The sequence below is a fragment of the Hippocampus bargibanti genome, linkage group LG03, assembly GCF_051943395.1.
Source record: "Hippocampus bargibanti isolate YZ-2025 linkage group LG03, ASM5194339v1, whole genome shotgun sequence".
Taxonomy (NCBI): domain Eukaryota; kingdom Metazoa; phylum Chordata; class Actinopteri; order Syngnathiformes; family Syngnathidae; genus Hippocampus; species Hippocampus bargibanti.
In genome coordinates this window covers 19,339,822-19,355,645 of record NC_142736.1, presented here as the reverse complement: position 1 = coordinate 19,355,645, position 15,824 = coordinate 19,339,822, and the positions used below count along the sequence as shown (strand labels likewise).

Here is a 15,824-nt window from a genome sequence, read left to right as displayed (position 1 = left end):
AATAGCGGAGGCTGATAACCACAGGCAGACATGGAAGGAGACCGACCTGTGGTTGAGGAGACCAGGGTGTTGCCTCTATGGACCTGCAGAAACGTTTCCATACGTTGGACATGAACTGCGGTCCCCGGTCCGACACGATGTACACCGGAATCCAGTGGAGACGGACGACGGGGTTATCCAGGAGTTGGGCCGTCTCAATAGCGGAGACGATTGTCGAGGCAGAGGACGACGGCGATCAGTTCATTGAGAGTTGTGTCCGCGTCGCGGGTCGCCAACTCATCCTTGAATGCGGCGGTGAGTTCGCGGCGGAACACTCCTCTCAGCGCCCGATCGTTGTAGCCTCTCTGGGCGGCCAGGATGCGGAAGGCGATGGAATATTCGGCGGCCGAACGCGTACCTTGCGTGCAGTCCATAAGTAGTCCCTCCGCCTCGCACTCTGTTACCGGGTGGTGGAAAACCTGCCGGAGCTCGGCCACGAAGTCCGGGTACGACGCACAGAGTTCAGGTTGGGACTCCCGGACCGCCAACACCCAGGACGCCGCCTGGTCCGTGAGTAGGCTGGTGATAAACGCAACCTTGGCCTCGTTGCTGTCGTATGCAGAGGGTTGTTGGTCGAACACCAACGAGCACTGCATGAGAAATTGGGCGCACCTCCGTAACGTGCTGGGTGTGGTAAGGGGAGACAGCGACTGCTTACTGAGGGGGTGGAGGGCCCCGTCAAAGTCGTGGCGCGTGTCTCAACTTCTTCAAAGTGTTGAACCAGCATGGACATCGTACCGCGGATCTCCGCGATATCTTGTTCAAGCTGGCTCAAACTCTCCGCCTGATGAATTAATGCAGACATGAACTTGTTTCCATTGGCGGCATCCATTGTGGTCGGTGTATTCTGTCACGTTCACATGAGGTGTGGCAACAGATCTCGTAGGACAAAAAGGGAGCTGGATCCAAAATACTCGATGGAGACAGTAATGGTTCAAAAAAAGGCTTTACTTGAGACACTCAGGGGAAAAACAGGAAATAACAGGACAAAATAGCGAGGCAGCAACTACTGAGCGGGACCAACCTTGCATACGGTGAGGCGAAAAGACACAATGGGGAAATACACCGGCGACTACCGAGCCTAACAGGGTGACTTATATAGTCAGAAGGCACATTAGTGGGATTGGGATCAGGTGTGCGAGCCCGGAGGAGCAGGAAGGAGAGGTGCGCGCACCTGACGCCAATCACGATGTGACATTTAGTGATTGATTATGTTGCACTGGCTTAAAATAATATTAGATATACTTTCTAGGATTGGAACTTTTGCCTGATTTTTTTTATTCACTCCAGCCTCTAACATCTTTTAATGTTGGTCATGACTGTGTTTTTACGAATTTATTAGCCGGGAAGTACAAAGATCAAGATGCTGGAGCAAGAAATCAAAATACTCAAACAAGTAGACCATCCTCACATACTACGCCTGGAGGAGATATATGAGACTGCCCAGGTAATCATGTCCAGGTACGTTCAGGTACATTTCGACTTTGGATCGTGAGGTGCATCTATGATTCCTCCCCAGATGACATATTTGATCACTGAGCTGTGTGTGGGAGGTGAACTGAAGCAGGTGCTACAGCAGAAAGGGTTCTTTCCTGAGGAGGAGGCGAGACATATCATCGGTTGCTTAGCTGATGCCATCACCTACCTTCACAAAAAAAGTATCACATTTCTCTTCATTGATTCTTTGCAACCAGTGCACCTCTTTAAGAATTGATGTGAAGCTTTGCGACAACCCAATGCTTGGATTGGGAAAAACAAACAGCAAACAACTTTCAAAGCAAATATTTGATTTAATTGGATGTTATTCATGACTGCAATATGCATTTTTTAACAAAAAACACACACAAGTGCACTATACAGAAAGGAACAATAGTAGCCTGTAACTCTTTCATTGCCAGACATGTACAAAAATGTATCCACTCCAGTACCTGGGTTTTTGTCATTGTCACTCGAATTCCACCAATCACAGAATATTAAGGTTTAGGACTATATAAACATTCGAACAAACATGCAGCGTAAACATGCAGCGTAAGAAACATTAGACTCTCTTCATTCATCAGAAAAAAGTGTTGATTCCTAAATGATATGGGTCTGGAGTTACATCAAAGTTAAAGTCAAAGTCAGCTTTATTGTCCAATATGCATGACATACAGCACAGATGAAATTACTATCCTCTCGGACCCAGCATGCAAGGCACTTATAATGACTTTAACAAACATAATAAACACTGAAACGCCAATTTGCCGGGAGAGGGGAGGCCCTGCGTGTTCACGCGCCGCCATCTTGGGAAAAACAAAAAAACAAAAATAACAAATATGACAACACAAAGACACAGAGAGTATGAGCTTGAAATGAGGGCAGCTGTTCAAAATACAATGAAATACATATATATTGGTTTACATAGCGCTTTAACAGCTGAAACTATAATAAAGCGCTAACATGGAAAAAGGCAAATTCTGCTTCCTCGTGGAAGGGAAAAAAAACCTGACGTGTGACTACGGCTTTATTAGCACCCAAACAAGAAAAAACAAAACTCGAACAAATTTGTGAATGCCGCTCTATGTTATATTTTCTATTCCTGAATAAATTCGCTAATGGCAGTGCATGAGTGAAGTGTGAAAGCACTGCTTTTAGTCATGTGTCATCCAATTTGATTTGTTGACCTCAGTTGTCACTCACTGTTGTTAGGCAATAAGTGGCTTTTGGCCGGTAGGGTATATTGCATGTTTATATCAAGTAATTATATATGTGAGTGTGTGGTGATCCACTACATTTAACTTGCAGACATAATGCATCGGGATTTGAAACTTGAGAATATTCTGGTGAAAAATTCTCTTGAAGATTACAATGGCAGACTTGATATTAAGGTAAGGTTACAATTATTCTAAAACTATACACCAAAGCTTCTGTCTCCTCCTGTGTTCCCACCTTTTTGACTATATTTAGCAAGAACTATATCTCATGATGATAGGCTCCCTCTGGTCACAAACACCCGTACAAAAGTAAAGGCAGTGTCTTAAAACAAACTACCAGCTGAGCTCAGCATGTTATGCATTCATAACAAGCCAACGATGCAATACGGGCCATGCGAGTTGAAAGGGTGCATTTCTAAACATCCAATTTGGGGTAAAGTCATGTTATCTGTGTGTACTTGAGTTACATGAACATAACAAACACTGCAAATAAATGGCTTTCATGCCAGCTTCGTTTTTATGTGTGAATAGGCTTTTTTTTAAACTGTGCAATTATTTGAATGGTGTTTAGGGAAAGCACAGTAGTGGAATGGTAAGAAAGTTCCGTGAGTCTGGATCTCTGCTTTTGCTGCAGTCGACAACATTGTTGGACATTTCTGGACACCTCATAGGGACTGCAAATCTGCCCCAGTATGACCTCAGTGGATACAAATTTTGCGCAATCCATACAAATAATGGTGTTTAATTATTTTCATTTGTACATGTTTCAGGAAAGATGATCAAATTTCAGGTTAAAAAAGGTATTTTAGAATGTTTTTACTGTGATTAAGAGTCAAAAAGGGGCATGCGATCTAAACAATATGGAAGTGTAAACTGGCCCATGCACACGGGACTTGTCATACTATTACAAGACAATTTTTTTCCTTCAAATTCCTGATGGAACGATGAGATGGTTTGCTTTTCTCCAACCAGGTTGCAGACTTTGGATTATCAGTGAAGACTTTGGGTGTTGGAAGTGAAAATATTCTGTCAGACATTTGTGGCACTCCCGTCTATATGGGTATGTACGACAATTTCATTCCCTCACAGTGATGATCATCATGACGATAGTAAGGGTGGTATGAGCTGCAGTGTGAATGCCTGCAGCTGTCTTTGATTCTACTGCCAGGTGGGGGTGGGGGGCTGTGCCGGAGCTTAATTAGCTGGGATTGTAAATGTGATATTGCCATTTTCAAATAATTTCATGTCCATAATTCTAGCTCCTGAAATGATGAGCCAACGTGGTTACACACACTGGTGTGACATGTGGAGCGTAGGAGTCATTATGTATATTTTGTAAGTATACACAGTTAAGCCTCATGTTATTCATACCCTGGCCAGATTTGGACTTGAAGTGCACCGCTTACGGCTGACAATAAAGCATGCTATAACCGGCCATGCCAGCGTGAAGCCACATGCACACACACTAAGACTGAAGTCCACATGCTGGTCGTCACATCAGATCCCCCTGAATATTCATGCCCCCACAACACCACAACCATCCCATCCCTACATCTTCTGCCTTTCTCTTGATCACCTGCGAACACAGCTAAAAATGAGGTGCTCTTGTCAACGTGCTGACTTTCACATCTGACTTTTTTTTTTTACCCCTGTTTCATTTTCACTGTGTGCTTGCACTCACAGCCAACAATGACACACATAAAATGTGTCTTGAGAATCTATGGCACATAATATGTGTAAATGTCCTCCAGAATGGCGTTAAATAAAGTGACTGTGTTTACCTGCAGTCTATAATCTGAACATTGGCCGTATTCTGGTTTGTTATAGCCAAGAAAACGCACAAAAAATCTGAATGTGCTCTTACTCTGGTATTCCCGTGAGATGAAAATGACAAAGTATGTTTGTAGACACACTTCTACATGTGAATAAGTCCTTACGTCTGGTGCACATAGAAACAAAGGTAAACGATAATGGTGATGCAGCACACCTTTGGAGCAAAGAAGAAATCGACTGCTTTATTCATGTGGTAAATGGCATGGATATAACGTTTTTTTTATTGACGGTAGAAAGTAAGAATCATAAATTATGTCTATTTGCATCACAATGTTGTCTAGGCATCGTTGTACATATATACAGTTTTCACAGTAACTGTATGCACTAATTGCACTATTCATGCATCTCTGGACTACAAATACACAAGTTTCATCTGTCTCCTCCAACAGGCTGTGCGGGGAGCCTCCATTTATATCCAAATCAAAAGAAAACCGTCTTAAGGAGATTAGAACATTAGGGGTCCAATTTTCTTCACCCATCTGGGACGCAGTCAGCAATGCAGGTGAGTCTTTATCACAAATGTCCGTTTCTAAAGACTCACAAGTTAAAGGCCAAATGCATTGATGTTAAAATAACAAGAAAACATTTTTGTCATAGACAAGACTTGACAAATGCCCTGAATGACTTGACTTTGTCAACAGCAAAAACTGTAGTGAAGTGCCTCCTGAAAGAAAACCCTGCTTACCGCATGTCAGCTAATCAGTTACGAGACAACCCGTGGATTACAGTAAGACACCAGACTATTTGGACTGCAATCATAAACCACCCCTGTAAATGGAATGAGTGGTGCTCACGAGCTACTTTGTTTGCAGGGTGACACCAGCACGCCTGCAATGCCTCTCAACGCACTGGAGATGATGCACAATTTCCACGAACAAGAGAAGGGTATGACTATTTTACTTCAAATAAATCAAAAATACCCATAGCACATCTAATTTAGAATGCCTAAACTTTATTTGGAGATTTTCGGAGCCTCTGGGTGACAGCTGTGTGCTGACTCCCATTCATTGAGTTTGAATGTGATTCTGAACACAGCCACAGCAGTTATACAAAGTTTATCTACCCCGGTCAAGGATGACGCTTCGTACTGATGTCACAACGTTTATTGTGAAACACTTGGAACACCGTGAAAACGTGTGCACCTTATTAACTGAAAGTAGATAGACTTTAGACTATGGTTCTCTATCTAGCAGCCACTCTGCTTCTGTCTCTCTCCAGCACCAGTCTCGTCTGTCTTGCCTTGCTCTTGTTTATCAAGACACATGACACGGAAGCGGAAGTGATCATGACAAAACATTATAAATAAAGTATCGAAGACGATTTTAAGAAAAACACACATACATGACATGTATAGTTTTTTTATGAAACGGTTTTGCACATTCACATTTGCACAGTATACAGTTGACATTTTTATTTTGTTATGCTTAGAATATCTTGTTCCTTTCACCCCCCCCACCCCGTCCCCTTTCAAACTGCTGCTGTGGACTGCAAATTTCCCCATTGTGGGACGAACGAAGGTTTTCTGATTGTGATGTAAAGGTTCGCATAGAAACATCAAACACTTTTACAGAAGAACAAGTCCAAATAAATTATATTTTTGTTGTCATGGCAACAAATGACAAGATGCCCGCCAGTTACACTCCCACCAAATTACTGTTGAAATAACATTTCTAAACAAAATGACTTATGCACTTCAAATAATCAACAGTAATTTCATCAATGTGATGTATGGATCTTTGAACAATGGAAGGCTTGAGGTGCCCTCCCTTTCTTCCTAACTTTGATTTTCTTATCGAAATGGTTACTTTTGCACCCGCGTTCTCTGTTCAATGTCTTTCTATAGTTGGTTCAGTCTTGCCAAAGCTCGCATCTTATTGGCCAGGAGGTGAGGTCGCACTTTGAAAGGAAGTGGCATTTCGAGGTTCTTCTCTCATTCATAACTTGCAGACCTTTTATTTGAGGCATAGCATTGTTACTAGTTTGCAGGCAATCACTGAATTCTCTTAATTTGATGAATTTCCTCCCACCAATCTTTGGCCATTCATTAAGTTTTACTCTGAAAGCTCTCTGTACAATAAACATATCTGGCATCAAGTCGATCCCAAGTTTGCTGATAGGCTTCATCATCTTCTCTATAAAAGCTGCCTTCCAGAGAAGATTTTACCTCTGATGCCATGTACTTTTCCAAACAATGCAGTCCACCAGCAGGATTCGAGCATCGGCTCTCTGCCAGAGCCCTGAAGGCTGTCCTCCACTCAACAGAGTTCAGAGGATCAGCTGAGAATACGGGAGGGTCTGGGTTTGGAAGGTGACTCTGAGCTAGTGATTCCTGTAATGATTCAACCAATTTCTCAGTTAGCGGTGGTAGAAAGGAAATGCATCATTCTCTTTGGTGTGTATGAGGATGCTGGTGACATCCAGTTCCTTAATTTCTTCTTCCTCAAACACACCTAACTTTGCCTTCACTACTTTCTCAAACTCGCGTAAATTTACTTTCATTACTTCTTCCTCATACACACATAACTTTGCCTTCATCACTTTGATGTCTCTCAGTCATGTCTTTTCAAGTTTTTTCAACTGCTGAGGTTGAGCTTCAACAGCCTCTTCCATTTCAATCTCAGCTTCCTTTGCAGCCAGTAGAGCCGCCATTTCTGCCCTTTTAACTGAAATGCTAATTTGAGACATTTTAATAGTTCAGAACCTCAAATTAGTTTTATAGATTGATATAATTTCATTCAAAAACCCACATTCATTATTTTCTCTGTTATTGTGGTGAATTTGTATGTTCTATCCATCCACTTTGTGAGCTACTGGAAACGTCCTTCAAAACATTTAGCTGCTGCAGGATGAGAAGCAACAAGAAACCTTTCTCTTTCTTACGAAGGCTGATTGCGACGATGCACGCTGAGGCCTGTAGCTTGCTGCGGGTTGAGTGCGACGATGTTCCAAGTAGCTCGTGGCTAGCTCCGTGACACGTGGTTGAGTGCGACAACGCTCGATGTAGCTCGTACCTTGCTACACGAGTGCGCCGAAGCCGATAGCTTGCCGTTGGGGAAGGAAGCACCTGCGCGCCGGAGGCTGCAGGATGGATGAGGACATTTTCACTTGTGTGAGCACGTTTTCACTTGTGTGAGCATGTTTTCACTTTTGTGAGCATGTTTTCACTTTTGTGAGCACATTTTCACTTGTGTGAGCACGTTTTCACTTGTGTGAGCACGTTTTCACTTTTGTGAGCACATTTTCACTTGTGTGAGCACGTTTTCACTGTATCTACCCCGGTCAAGGATGACGCTTCGTACTGATGTCACAACGTTTATTGTGAAACACTTGGAACACCGTGAAAACGTGTGCACCTTATTAACTGAAAGTAGATAGACTTTAGACTGTCGTTCTCTATCTAGCAGCCACTCTGCTTCTGTCTCTCTCCAGCACCAGTCTCGTCTGTCTTGCCTTGCTCTCGTTTATCGAAACACATGACACGGAAGCGGAAGGGATCATGACAAAACATGATAAATAAAGTATCGAAGACGATTTTAAGAAAAAACACATATAAAGGTTCGCATAGAAACATCAAACACTTTAACAGAACAACAAGTCCAAATAAATTATATTTTTGTTGTCATGGCAACAAATGACAATATACCCGCCAGTTACACAAAATATTTGGAGGTCAGTAGATGACCGGACGTTTCAAAAAAGGTGACGTCAAAACTGTCGATCAATGTGGCGAATATACAACATTAAAATTTAAACGTGTTTTTATACATTGTCCCATTTCTACCACCAAGGCCACATGTCCTCCGGGAGTCAAAAATAAGGACAGTCAGGCAGCAATAATTTCAACAAAGAGCTGCACTCAGCGCTACTTGTCCATGTCTCCGTCAGATAGAGGAAATGCAGGTCATTGGTAAGGAAGGACTCCCTCGGGATAAAAGTTGATGACAGGACATTTAACAAAGCTCGTGGGAGTAGCGGGACCATTTGGCTGTTCTGAATGATAAATTCAGGGGAAACTTCATCAGAAGCTAGAGGTCGACGTTGAAGTGCAGAAGGCAGCAAAGTGAAGATCTGGGAAGCGCCATGTCAAAAGAAATGCAAGCATTCGGGAACAAACTGATGATGAAAAGTGTTTTAGCTTGCATTTCAGCTTCACAAGTTGACTGATGTTTTGACTGAATCTTTCACCATAAATGAAGAGTGCGAATGCCAGAGATGTCAAAACGAGGAAAGTGTCTTCCAACCATGCTTAAAAATACCAAAATGTCAGATGTGTTGAACATTCAATAGAGATATGCCATCTGAAACATGCAGACAATGAGTCAGTATATCACCGCATACCTCAAACAAACCAAACAGTTTCAAGGCCATCAACCGCTGCTATCCATGACAGGTACGCAGGACCCAAACGCAACGCGGGACCACTCCCGTGTTGCCAGGACTGCTTCAGCAGTGTCGCCCAAGGTCAAAAGCAACGGCTTGAACCATGATGATCTCAATGACTCTAGCTCCACTCCTTCCACGTCCAACAAACTGGTACTTTACACTGATTCACAAGACCCGCACATGCACTTCCTTAAAGGGGATCTGTATGGCTCACATGTAAACATGATATCAAATATCTCTAAAAAAGAATGCCTTTCAGTCGGTAGTGTACGCATTTTACATTCCAATGATAAAGGACGCCGTGCTGAGCAATTCCAATTCGCAAACATAATTTATCACTTTCACTCTGCCGACAGGTACACAACCAGATAAAACAGAAATTTCCTCTGAAAGTGGAAAAACTACAAGAAAGGACACACTTTGAGTCATTTAAAGCGTGTCTTTATATAGGATTATGCACCCAACTACAAAAGCCACTTTCACAACACTGGGGAGTGGAGTAGCAGAATCAAACTGGTTACTTGCTCCCAGTCCTTCCCCCTAACCCGTATGTATGTATGTATGTATGTATGTATGTATGTATGTATGTATGTATGTATGTATGTATGTATGTATGTATGTATGTATGTATGTATGTATGTATGTATGTATGTGTGTGTGTGTGTGTGTATGTATGTATGTATGTATGTATGTATGTATGTATGTATGTATGTATGTATGTATGTATGTATGTATGTATGTATGTATTTATTTATTTATTTATTTATTTATATTTATGTCAGTGTCTGAAACTCAAACAAAAAGTTAGCGGACACCAGGGCTGACAACTCTGAAAAGTTGCCTGCTCGACCATAAATTTGCCTGCCTGCCCGGCCATAAAGTTGCCTGCCCCATTTTTCACAACTCGAAACACAATAAGACGACTAATCGCAAAAAAAACATTGTTGCAAAGTATAACAGATTTTTTTAATTAAGGAAGTACCTACCACAAATGCTCCCTTGCTTAATTTATGGTAAATATCCCTTGATGAAGATTTTGCTCCAGTTGTCGTTTGTCGTCATGGTGCACAATGCAATGTTTGCGTTGCGTTGTCTACTAAATCCCACGTGGACTCCTCTTTCTAAGCGCCTTTCAAAACTCTCAAGTACACTTTACAGTCACAGTACGTCGTCGGAAGCATGAAACAGGCTTCTGATTGGGTGACGTGTCGAGTATGCAAATTGCCAAATGAAGCGCTTGTAGCGGGTTGCTTGTATCTTTTGCTTTATTGAATAAAACAAACGTTTCATTTGAAAAAAAATATATATTATTTTTTCTTGAAGAAGTTGTCGGCCACCCGGGCCGAGACGTTTTGAAAGTTGTACGCCCGACGTAAAAGTTGTACGCCCTGGGCCTCCGGGTAGACGTTATTTCAATCATTGCTTATGTATTTTTATTTACTTTTATGTATTTTAATGTATTTATGAATCTATTTATTTATTTGTGTACAGCATCCATGTGTTTATTTATTACAGTACAACATTCACATGGATCACACATTGTTAAATCTTTAGGTTCGCACCCCTAATAGGACACACTTGTTCTTTTAGGGGGGATCTTTTCTTTTTTGTCTTCTTTTTTTAAAATTTATGGTTGGTACCCTTGTCTGTTGCTCTTTAGACTAAAGAGGGCAGCGGCCATCAACAGGAAAAAGACAAAATCATTGCCGGAGGAGTTCAGCCCACCACACCACAGGTATGTTGGACTTCTTTACTGTAAGCTCCACTCTACTGTGCGTTACTTAGTTTTCGCTCATCCACGGCCAACAATTCTCTGGCCTTCACAAGTCTCAAGATAACTCCATGTGGCATGATTTACAGCCATTCTCAGATTTCAATGACAATACTTATGTTTTTGTGTTAGAAATCATTACAGCAGAATGCGTGTAGGTAAAAAGTGCGGAAACGGACGCATAGTGTAAATAAAGCCTTACCAGCGAAATGGGACCCTTTGTTGTTTTTGATCATTTGTTCCGATTCATGCACTTGCAATTTATTGGAGGTCAATTTGACTTACTTGGTGTTTTCAATCTCAAAACACATGAAAGTCTTTGGTTATTTTTTTGCCCATCTAATATTTTTATGAAAAAAAAATGGTTTGTAATACTTTTTTAAACATGTGTCTTCTTTACTTGTTTTTGAAGAATGGAGGATCTGCCCCCTCTTTAATATTTCACCATTTTCTCCTTAACTGCTGCTTTTCTGCTTTCTGAAGTTTTTTTTCATATTATTTAAATGCGATCTACTCATTAAAACAGACTGATTTATATGTATTAAAACTATTCACAAAAATGTATAAAAAATATTCACATTTCACACAAATGTTCGGGCACTGATCGCGACTTTTTTTAAGGGTTGAGGCAGTTTTCACGTTCAAAAAGCTATATACGTAGTCAATAGACATAATAGGCCATAAATAAGCTCAATCAATAAAAGATTCAGAGCCAGTTTTAGGCCATGGACAGAATCTATCTCGGGGCGAGTACAACCATGGTCTACATTGTAAACCTTAATTTGTAACCACTTTCAAATTCAACCCTAGTCAAATTCACCCCCACGATAAAAATGTTGCTACATTTTTGTCAAAACGATGATTGGATGTTACATTTTTAAGGAGACAGCAGGGTTCAAGCATAAATTCTCCGTGTTGCTCACTTTTGTTTTTACCGCTAGATGGTGCCAAATTAACCTCACTGAAGCAATGAAGAAATGACCATGTTGCTGCTTTGTTTCCCCTTTAAATGAATGTGATTGACAATTGCGATAAATAAGATGAATATGAATGTGATCCCCGCAGACTGGCGTGAAACCCCGCCCTCAGTCGAGTGTAAATTCGCGCAAGTCTCAGCGCAAGACAAACGTCAACTCTGTGAAGAAAGCAGCCTCCCATCAAAACGGACAGAGATCTCCTCCATCTCCTCTAAAAGTATGACTGACTGTCAGGAGCTGTCAAAACAAGACGAAAGGCACAGAAGTGCCTCACGGAGCAAAGTATGACCTCAAAACTAGATTTAGTGTTTGATGAAAAGATGATTTGAAAGATTTCTTGTATTTAATGATACGGTTTAACAGGGATGTGAACAAGTGATTTAATCTGGTGGCAATAAGTAGAGATACACTTGTAATGGCAATGCCAAATAAATAGTACAATGCTATATATTTCCTGTACGTGTACCCTTGCTCAAATTTTGCCTCTGATTCAAATGCTTTCTTTTGAAGCCTTCGGAGAGCTGTTTGTGATCCAAGAAGCTTACCACTATGGCTTTACCTGTAGTCTGTCCATAGCGATAGCTGTTTTTAATGTTTTAGTGACAAATACATTACAGATGTATCGAATGGCCAGTGTGTGCCCTTTATAACTACCGTATGAAAGCAGAATCTGTCCTCGACTGTCCTGTTTTTGCCAAAGGGACAGAGCAGATTGACTGGGCAAATGTTTACTTTTTCACCACCGGCTGTTGCCAGGCTGCCTAAACAACACAAGGGACTCTTTAAGGTCGTCAAATATGCAGAAAAAAAAGGACAACTACATATATATGGTATGTGAAAATGACTCATTTATAAACAGCAAAAGATGGTTATTAGAAATGTGTTTATATTATGGTAGGTTTCAGGAAGTACCGGGCCATACAGGCTCAATGTTACATACTGATTAGTGTATACCTCTATACTCGGACCCTTTATCCAACCCTGTCTCCAAAAATGTCATTTGAGGACTTCCTATATCACTCCCCAAAAGTTACTCTTTACAAGTTCATATTAATGACATTAATGTGTGAAAATTCATACTGGTCAAGCTCAGACACCCAGCTCTGCTCAAATATGAGACCCCTCATAAAGTATTGGAGGGCCAACGTTAATTACGTTGTTTTTGTGGTATACTGAAAATGTTTGGGTTTCAGATCAAAACAAATGTTCAGAGGTCAAGCTAATAGTTCATGTTATTTAAATGTGAATAAGTTAAACAATTCAGGACAGAACCACCCACCTTTTAATTGACCGAAAGTATTGGAATGGATAGTATTAAAATAGAGAGAATAGTAATTCACATTAGCTGGCATGAGCCTTCTCGCATTAACTGCACCAGGCCCCTCTGCTGCAGTTTTCTCTCAGTTCTTATTTGTTTCTCTGGGTTTGTTCTCTTGAGCTAATGCCTGCTGATTGACTTGGCCAGTCACAGACCACTTTTTGCGCCCTGATGAAGTCCTTGGTTGTGATCAAGTGTCTTTTGGATCATTGTCTTGTTACATGACAATGCCATTCCCAATGAGTTTGGATGCATTTTTTTATAAATTGCCACTGATAAGCAGATCCTTTCTTTCTCCACACTTTGGCCGTTCTATCACTTGGTAGAGATTAAATTTAGCCGCATCAGTCTCTTAAATGCAAAACTTTTGTTTCTCATCGCTATACATCTTTGGAAAATCCAATCCGGCCTTCCAATGCTTTAAATTGATGCTTGGTTAGCATCTTGTGGTATGGAATATCTTGAGTCAACTTTGAATAGTGGGTCGTAATCCTTTCACCCTTGCCCTGTGGAGGTTGGCAGTTATTGCTCTGACTGGTTGTTTCTTCACAGTTCCCATAATGTTTCTGTCATCAACTGTGGTTGATACACTTCGCCTGACTTCTTTGAGCTTTTGCTCAGTACACCGGTAGTTTCTTTCTGTGTTGTAATGCCCAGGCCCAGTGTTTGCGCAATAACTCAGCCATCTTACTTCTCATTACTCCTTCCAAATAGTTGGCCTTCTACCCCATTGACAGCTCCGTGGTCTTCATGTTTGCTTCACAGTAATTGCAGTTTTCACAGGTGAAATCCAAATCCAAATCCAAAGCGCTCTCCTATTGAGGCAATCATTCGTAAAAGCAACACCGGAGCAACTTGTGACATCAGTCATATGCCCAATAACAGAAATAAAAACGGAAACCCAAATACTATCTTCAGAATACAACAAAAACAAAAGTTGACCTTGCAGTTCCAACTCTTTTTGTCCCATAAAAACTCAATATAATCGTTTTATCAGCAACATCTACTCAATTACTCAGATCTTGAATGAAATGATAATCCACCAATGTGGCGGGCGATGGGGATTTTCTTTCTGACGCGGTGACCTCTCAATTTCAAACACAGCTCCCACTCGGTGTCAAAACAGAAAGACTGTCACACAGGCTGGTTCTGCTCCGTGTGAATGCAGAGGATTGGGACTGGAGGGCACCACGGCTCTAATCTTGTTTGGAGGCCATTGAAAGCTGCCGGAGCTACTTTGACGGCGCTTCCATTCAAGCACAGGTTTTTTTCCGCCGTAGAGAGAATAATCCCTTTTATAGATACAACATTAAAGTAGCCAAGCAGAACACACAGAGGCTGAATTTCAAATCCGTCCATTTGCATCTTGGAAGTGAATGAGTGCCAGTAACGGGGCTTTTTTTCCTCTTTTTTTTGTAAGTCTCTGTTCAAAAGTACAAGCCGCTATTTGTTTGTATAGCACACAAGAAACGACTGAAAAACATTCATCAAAGTTCAATGGGTTTTTTACGCCTCACTGTTTTGTTTGGAGGGAGCAAACCATGAAATATTAAGATTCTGAAGACTTTATTGTAATTGCAAAGCTGAGGTTTTCTCACTGGTATGATGCATTGTTTTTGGTTGCTGAATTAATTTCCTGGGGATGTTTACTTCCTGTGTTTTTGACATTGTATAATGGCAAACTGTGATGCCACAAATGAATCAGCTTTTTTAGTATTACAAATAAATTGATAAATAAGGTATGGCTGCCATTTTTGACCAACTATGATATACTGTCTTATTCATAAAATTACACGTATAAAAAGTAATTATTGGATTTGATTGGATATGCCTTTATTAGTCTCGCAGTGGAGAAATTTACATTTCACAGCAGCTAAGTGATGAAAGGAATGAAAGTCGGAAGACAAAATACATGAGCTGCTGGAAACGCAGCCATTCTTGCGGCGCCGTCTTGAAGTCAAAAGAACAATAAAAACCTAAATAAAGAATAATATAACAAGTTGGTCTCATTTTGAATCAAAAACAGCAAATGTGTGTTAACGTTTGAGATCCATTGTTTGTATTTTGAAAATGATTCACACCTGTGATTATTTGAACCTGATCTTAAAATGTTGGTAAATTTAGAAATCATGGAATTCAGCGTATCACTCATTGACTTCCATTTCCGAATGTTTTGGGGAATTGAAAATATGACGTATTGCGCCCGAATTTGCTCAGGTTTTGGTTTTTCTTGCTGGTGTGCAGATAAAGCGCTGGCAGAGACCTCTGGCAATGTTTTTTTCCATTTCACAAGGGGGCAGCATTTCCCTTTTTTCCATGTTAGCGCTTTGTTCCAGCTTCAGCTGTTGTTAAAGCGCTATATAAACCAATATGCATGTATTACATTGTATTTTGGACACTCGCCCCCATTTCAAGCTCAGATAACTCCTGAACCATATAATTTAGGGATTAACTCTTTTTTTCAGAATCAGAATCAGAATCATCTTTATTGCCAAGTACAGTAAAGTCTCGTTATATCGATATTCAAGGGAGTCCGAAAAAATATCGATATAACCGGGACTATCGATATATCCGACCCTGTTTGCATGTAATTTTCTCCGTGCGTGCATAGAAATAGTATCGATATAACCGGGACTATCGATATATCCGATATCGATATAACGAGACTTTACTGTATGTAGAACGCACAAGGAATTTGTTTCCGGTAGAACACGCTGCACTAGTTCATGTAATCCTAAAACTCAATATTATTATTATTATTATTATTATTAATATTATATTATTATATTCTGTGGGTCATGGACTTTGAG

The 15,824-nt window shown here is 40.8% G+C and overlaps 1 protein-coding gene across 1 annotated transcript in view; it reads left to right on the top strand.

Annotated features, from left to right (window-relative positions):
* stk33 (serine/threonine kinase 33) overlaps positions 1-15,006 on the top strand; it is a 37,353-nt gene extending 22,347 nt beyond the window's left edge. Inside the window, exons 7-17 of the mRNA XM_088992416.1 lie at positions 1,382-1,486; positions 1,559-1,697; positions 2,824-2,906; positions 3,705-3,792; positions 3,992-4,067; positions 4,955-5,067; positions 5,207-5,292; positions 5,378-5,450; positions 8,956-9,098; positions 10,609-10,683; positions 11,785-15,006. Coding sequence (XP_088848542.1) covers positions 1,382-1,486; positions 1,559-1,697; positions 2,824-2,906; positions 3,705-3,792; positions 3,992-4,067; positions 4,955-5,067; positions 5,207-5,292; positions 5,378-5,450; positions 8,956-9,098; positions 10,609-10,683; positions 11,785-11,919 — 1,116 coding nt within the window. The 3' untranslated portion in view covers positions 11,920-15,006. The remainder of the gene's footprint in view (positions 1-1,381; positions 1,487-1,558; positions 1,698-2,823; positions 2,907-3,704; positions 3,793-3,991; positions 4,068-4,954; positions 5,068-5,206; positions 5,293-5,377; positions 5,451-8,955; positions 9,099-10,608; positions 10,684-11,784) is intronic.
* Positions 15,007-15,824: the final 818 nt, after the last annotated feature.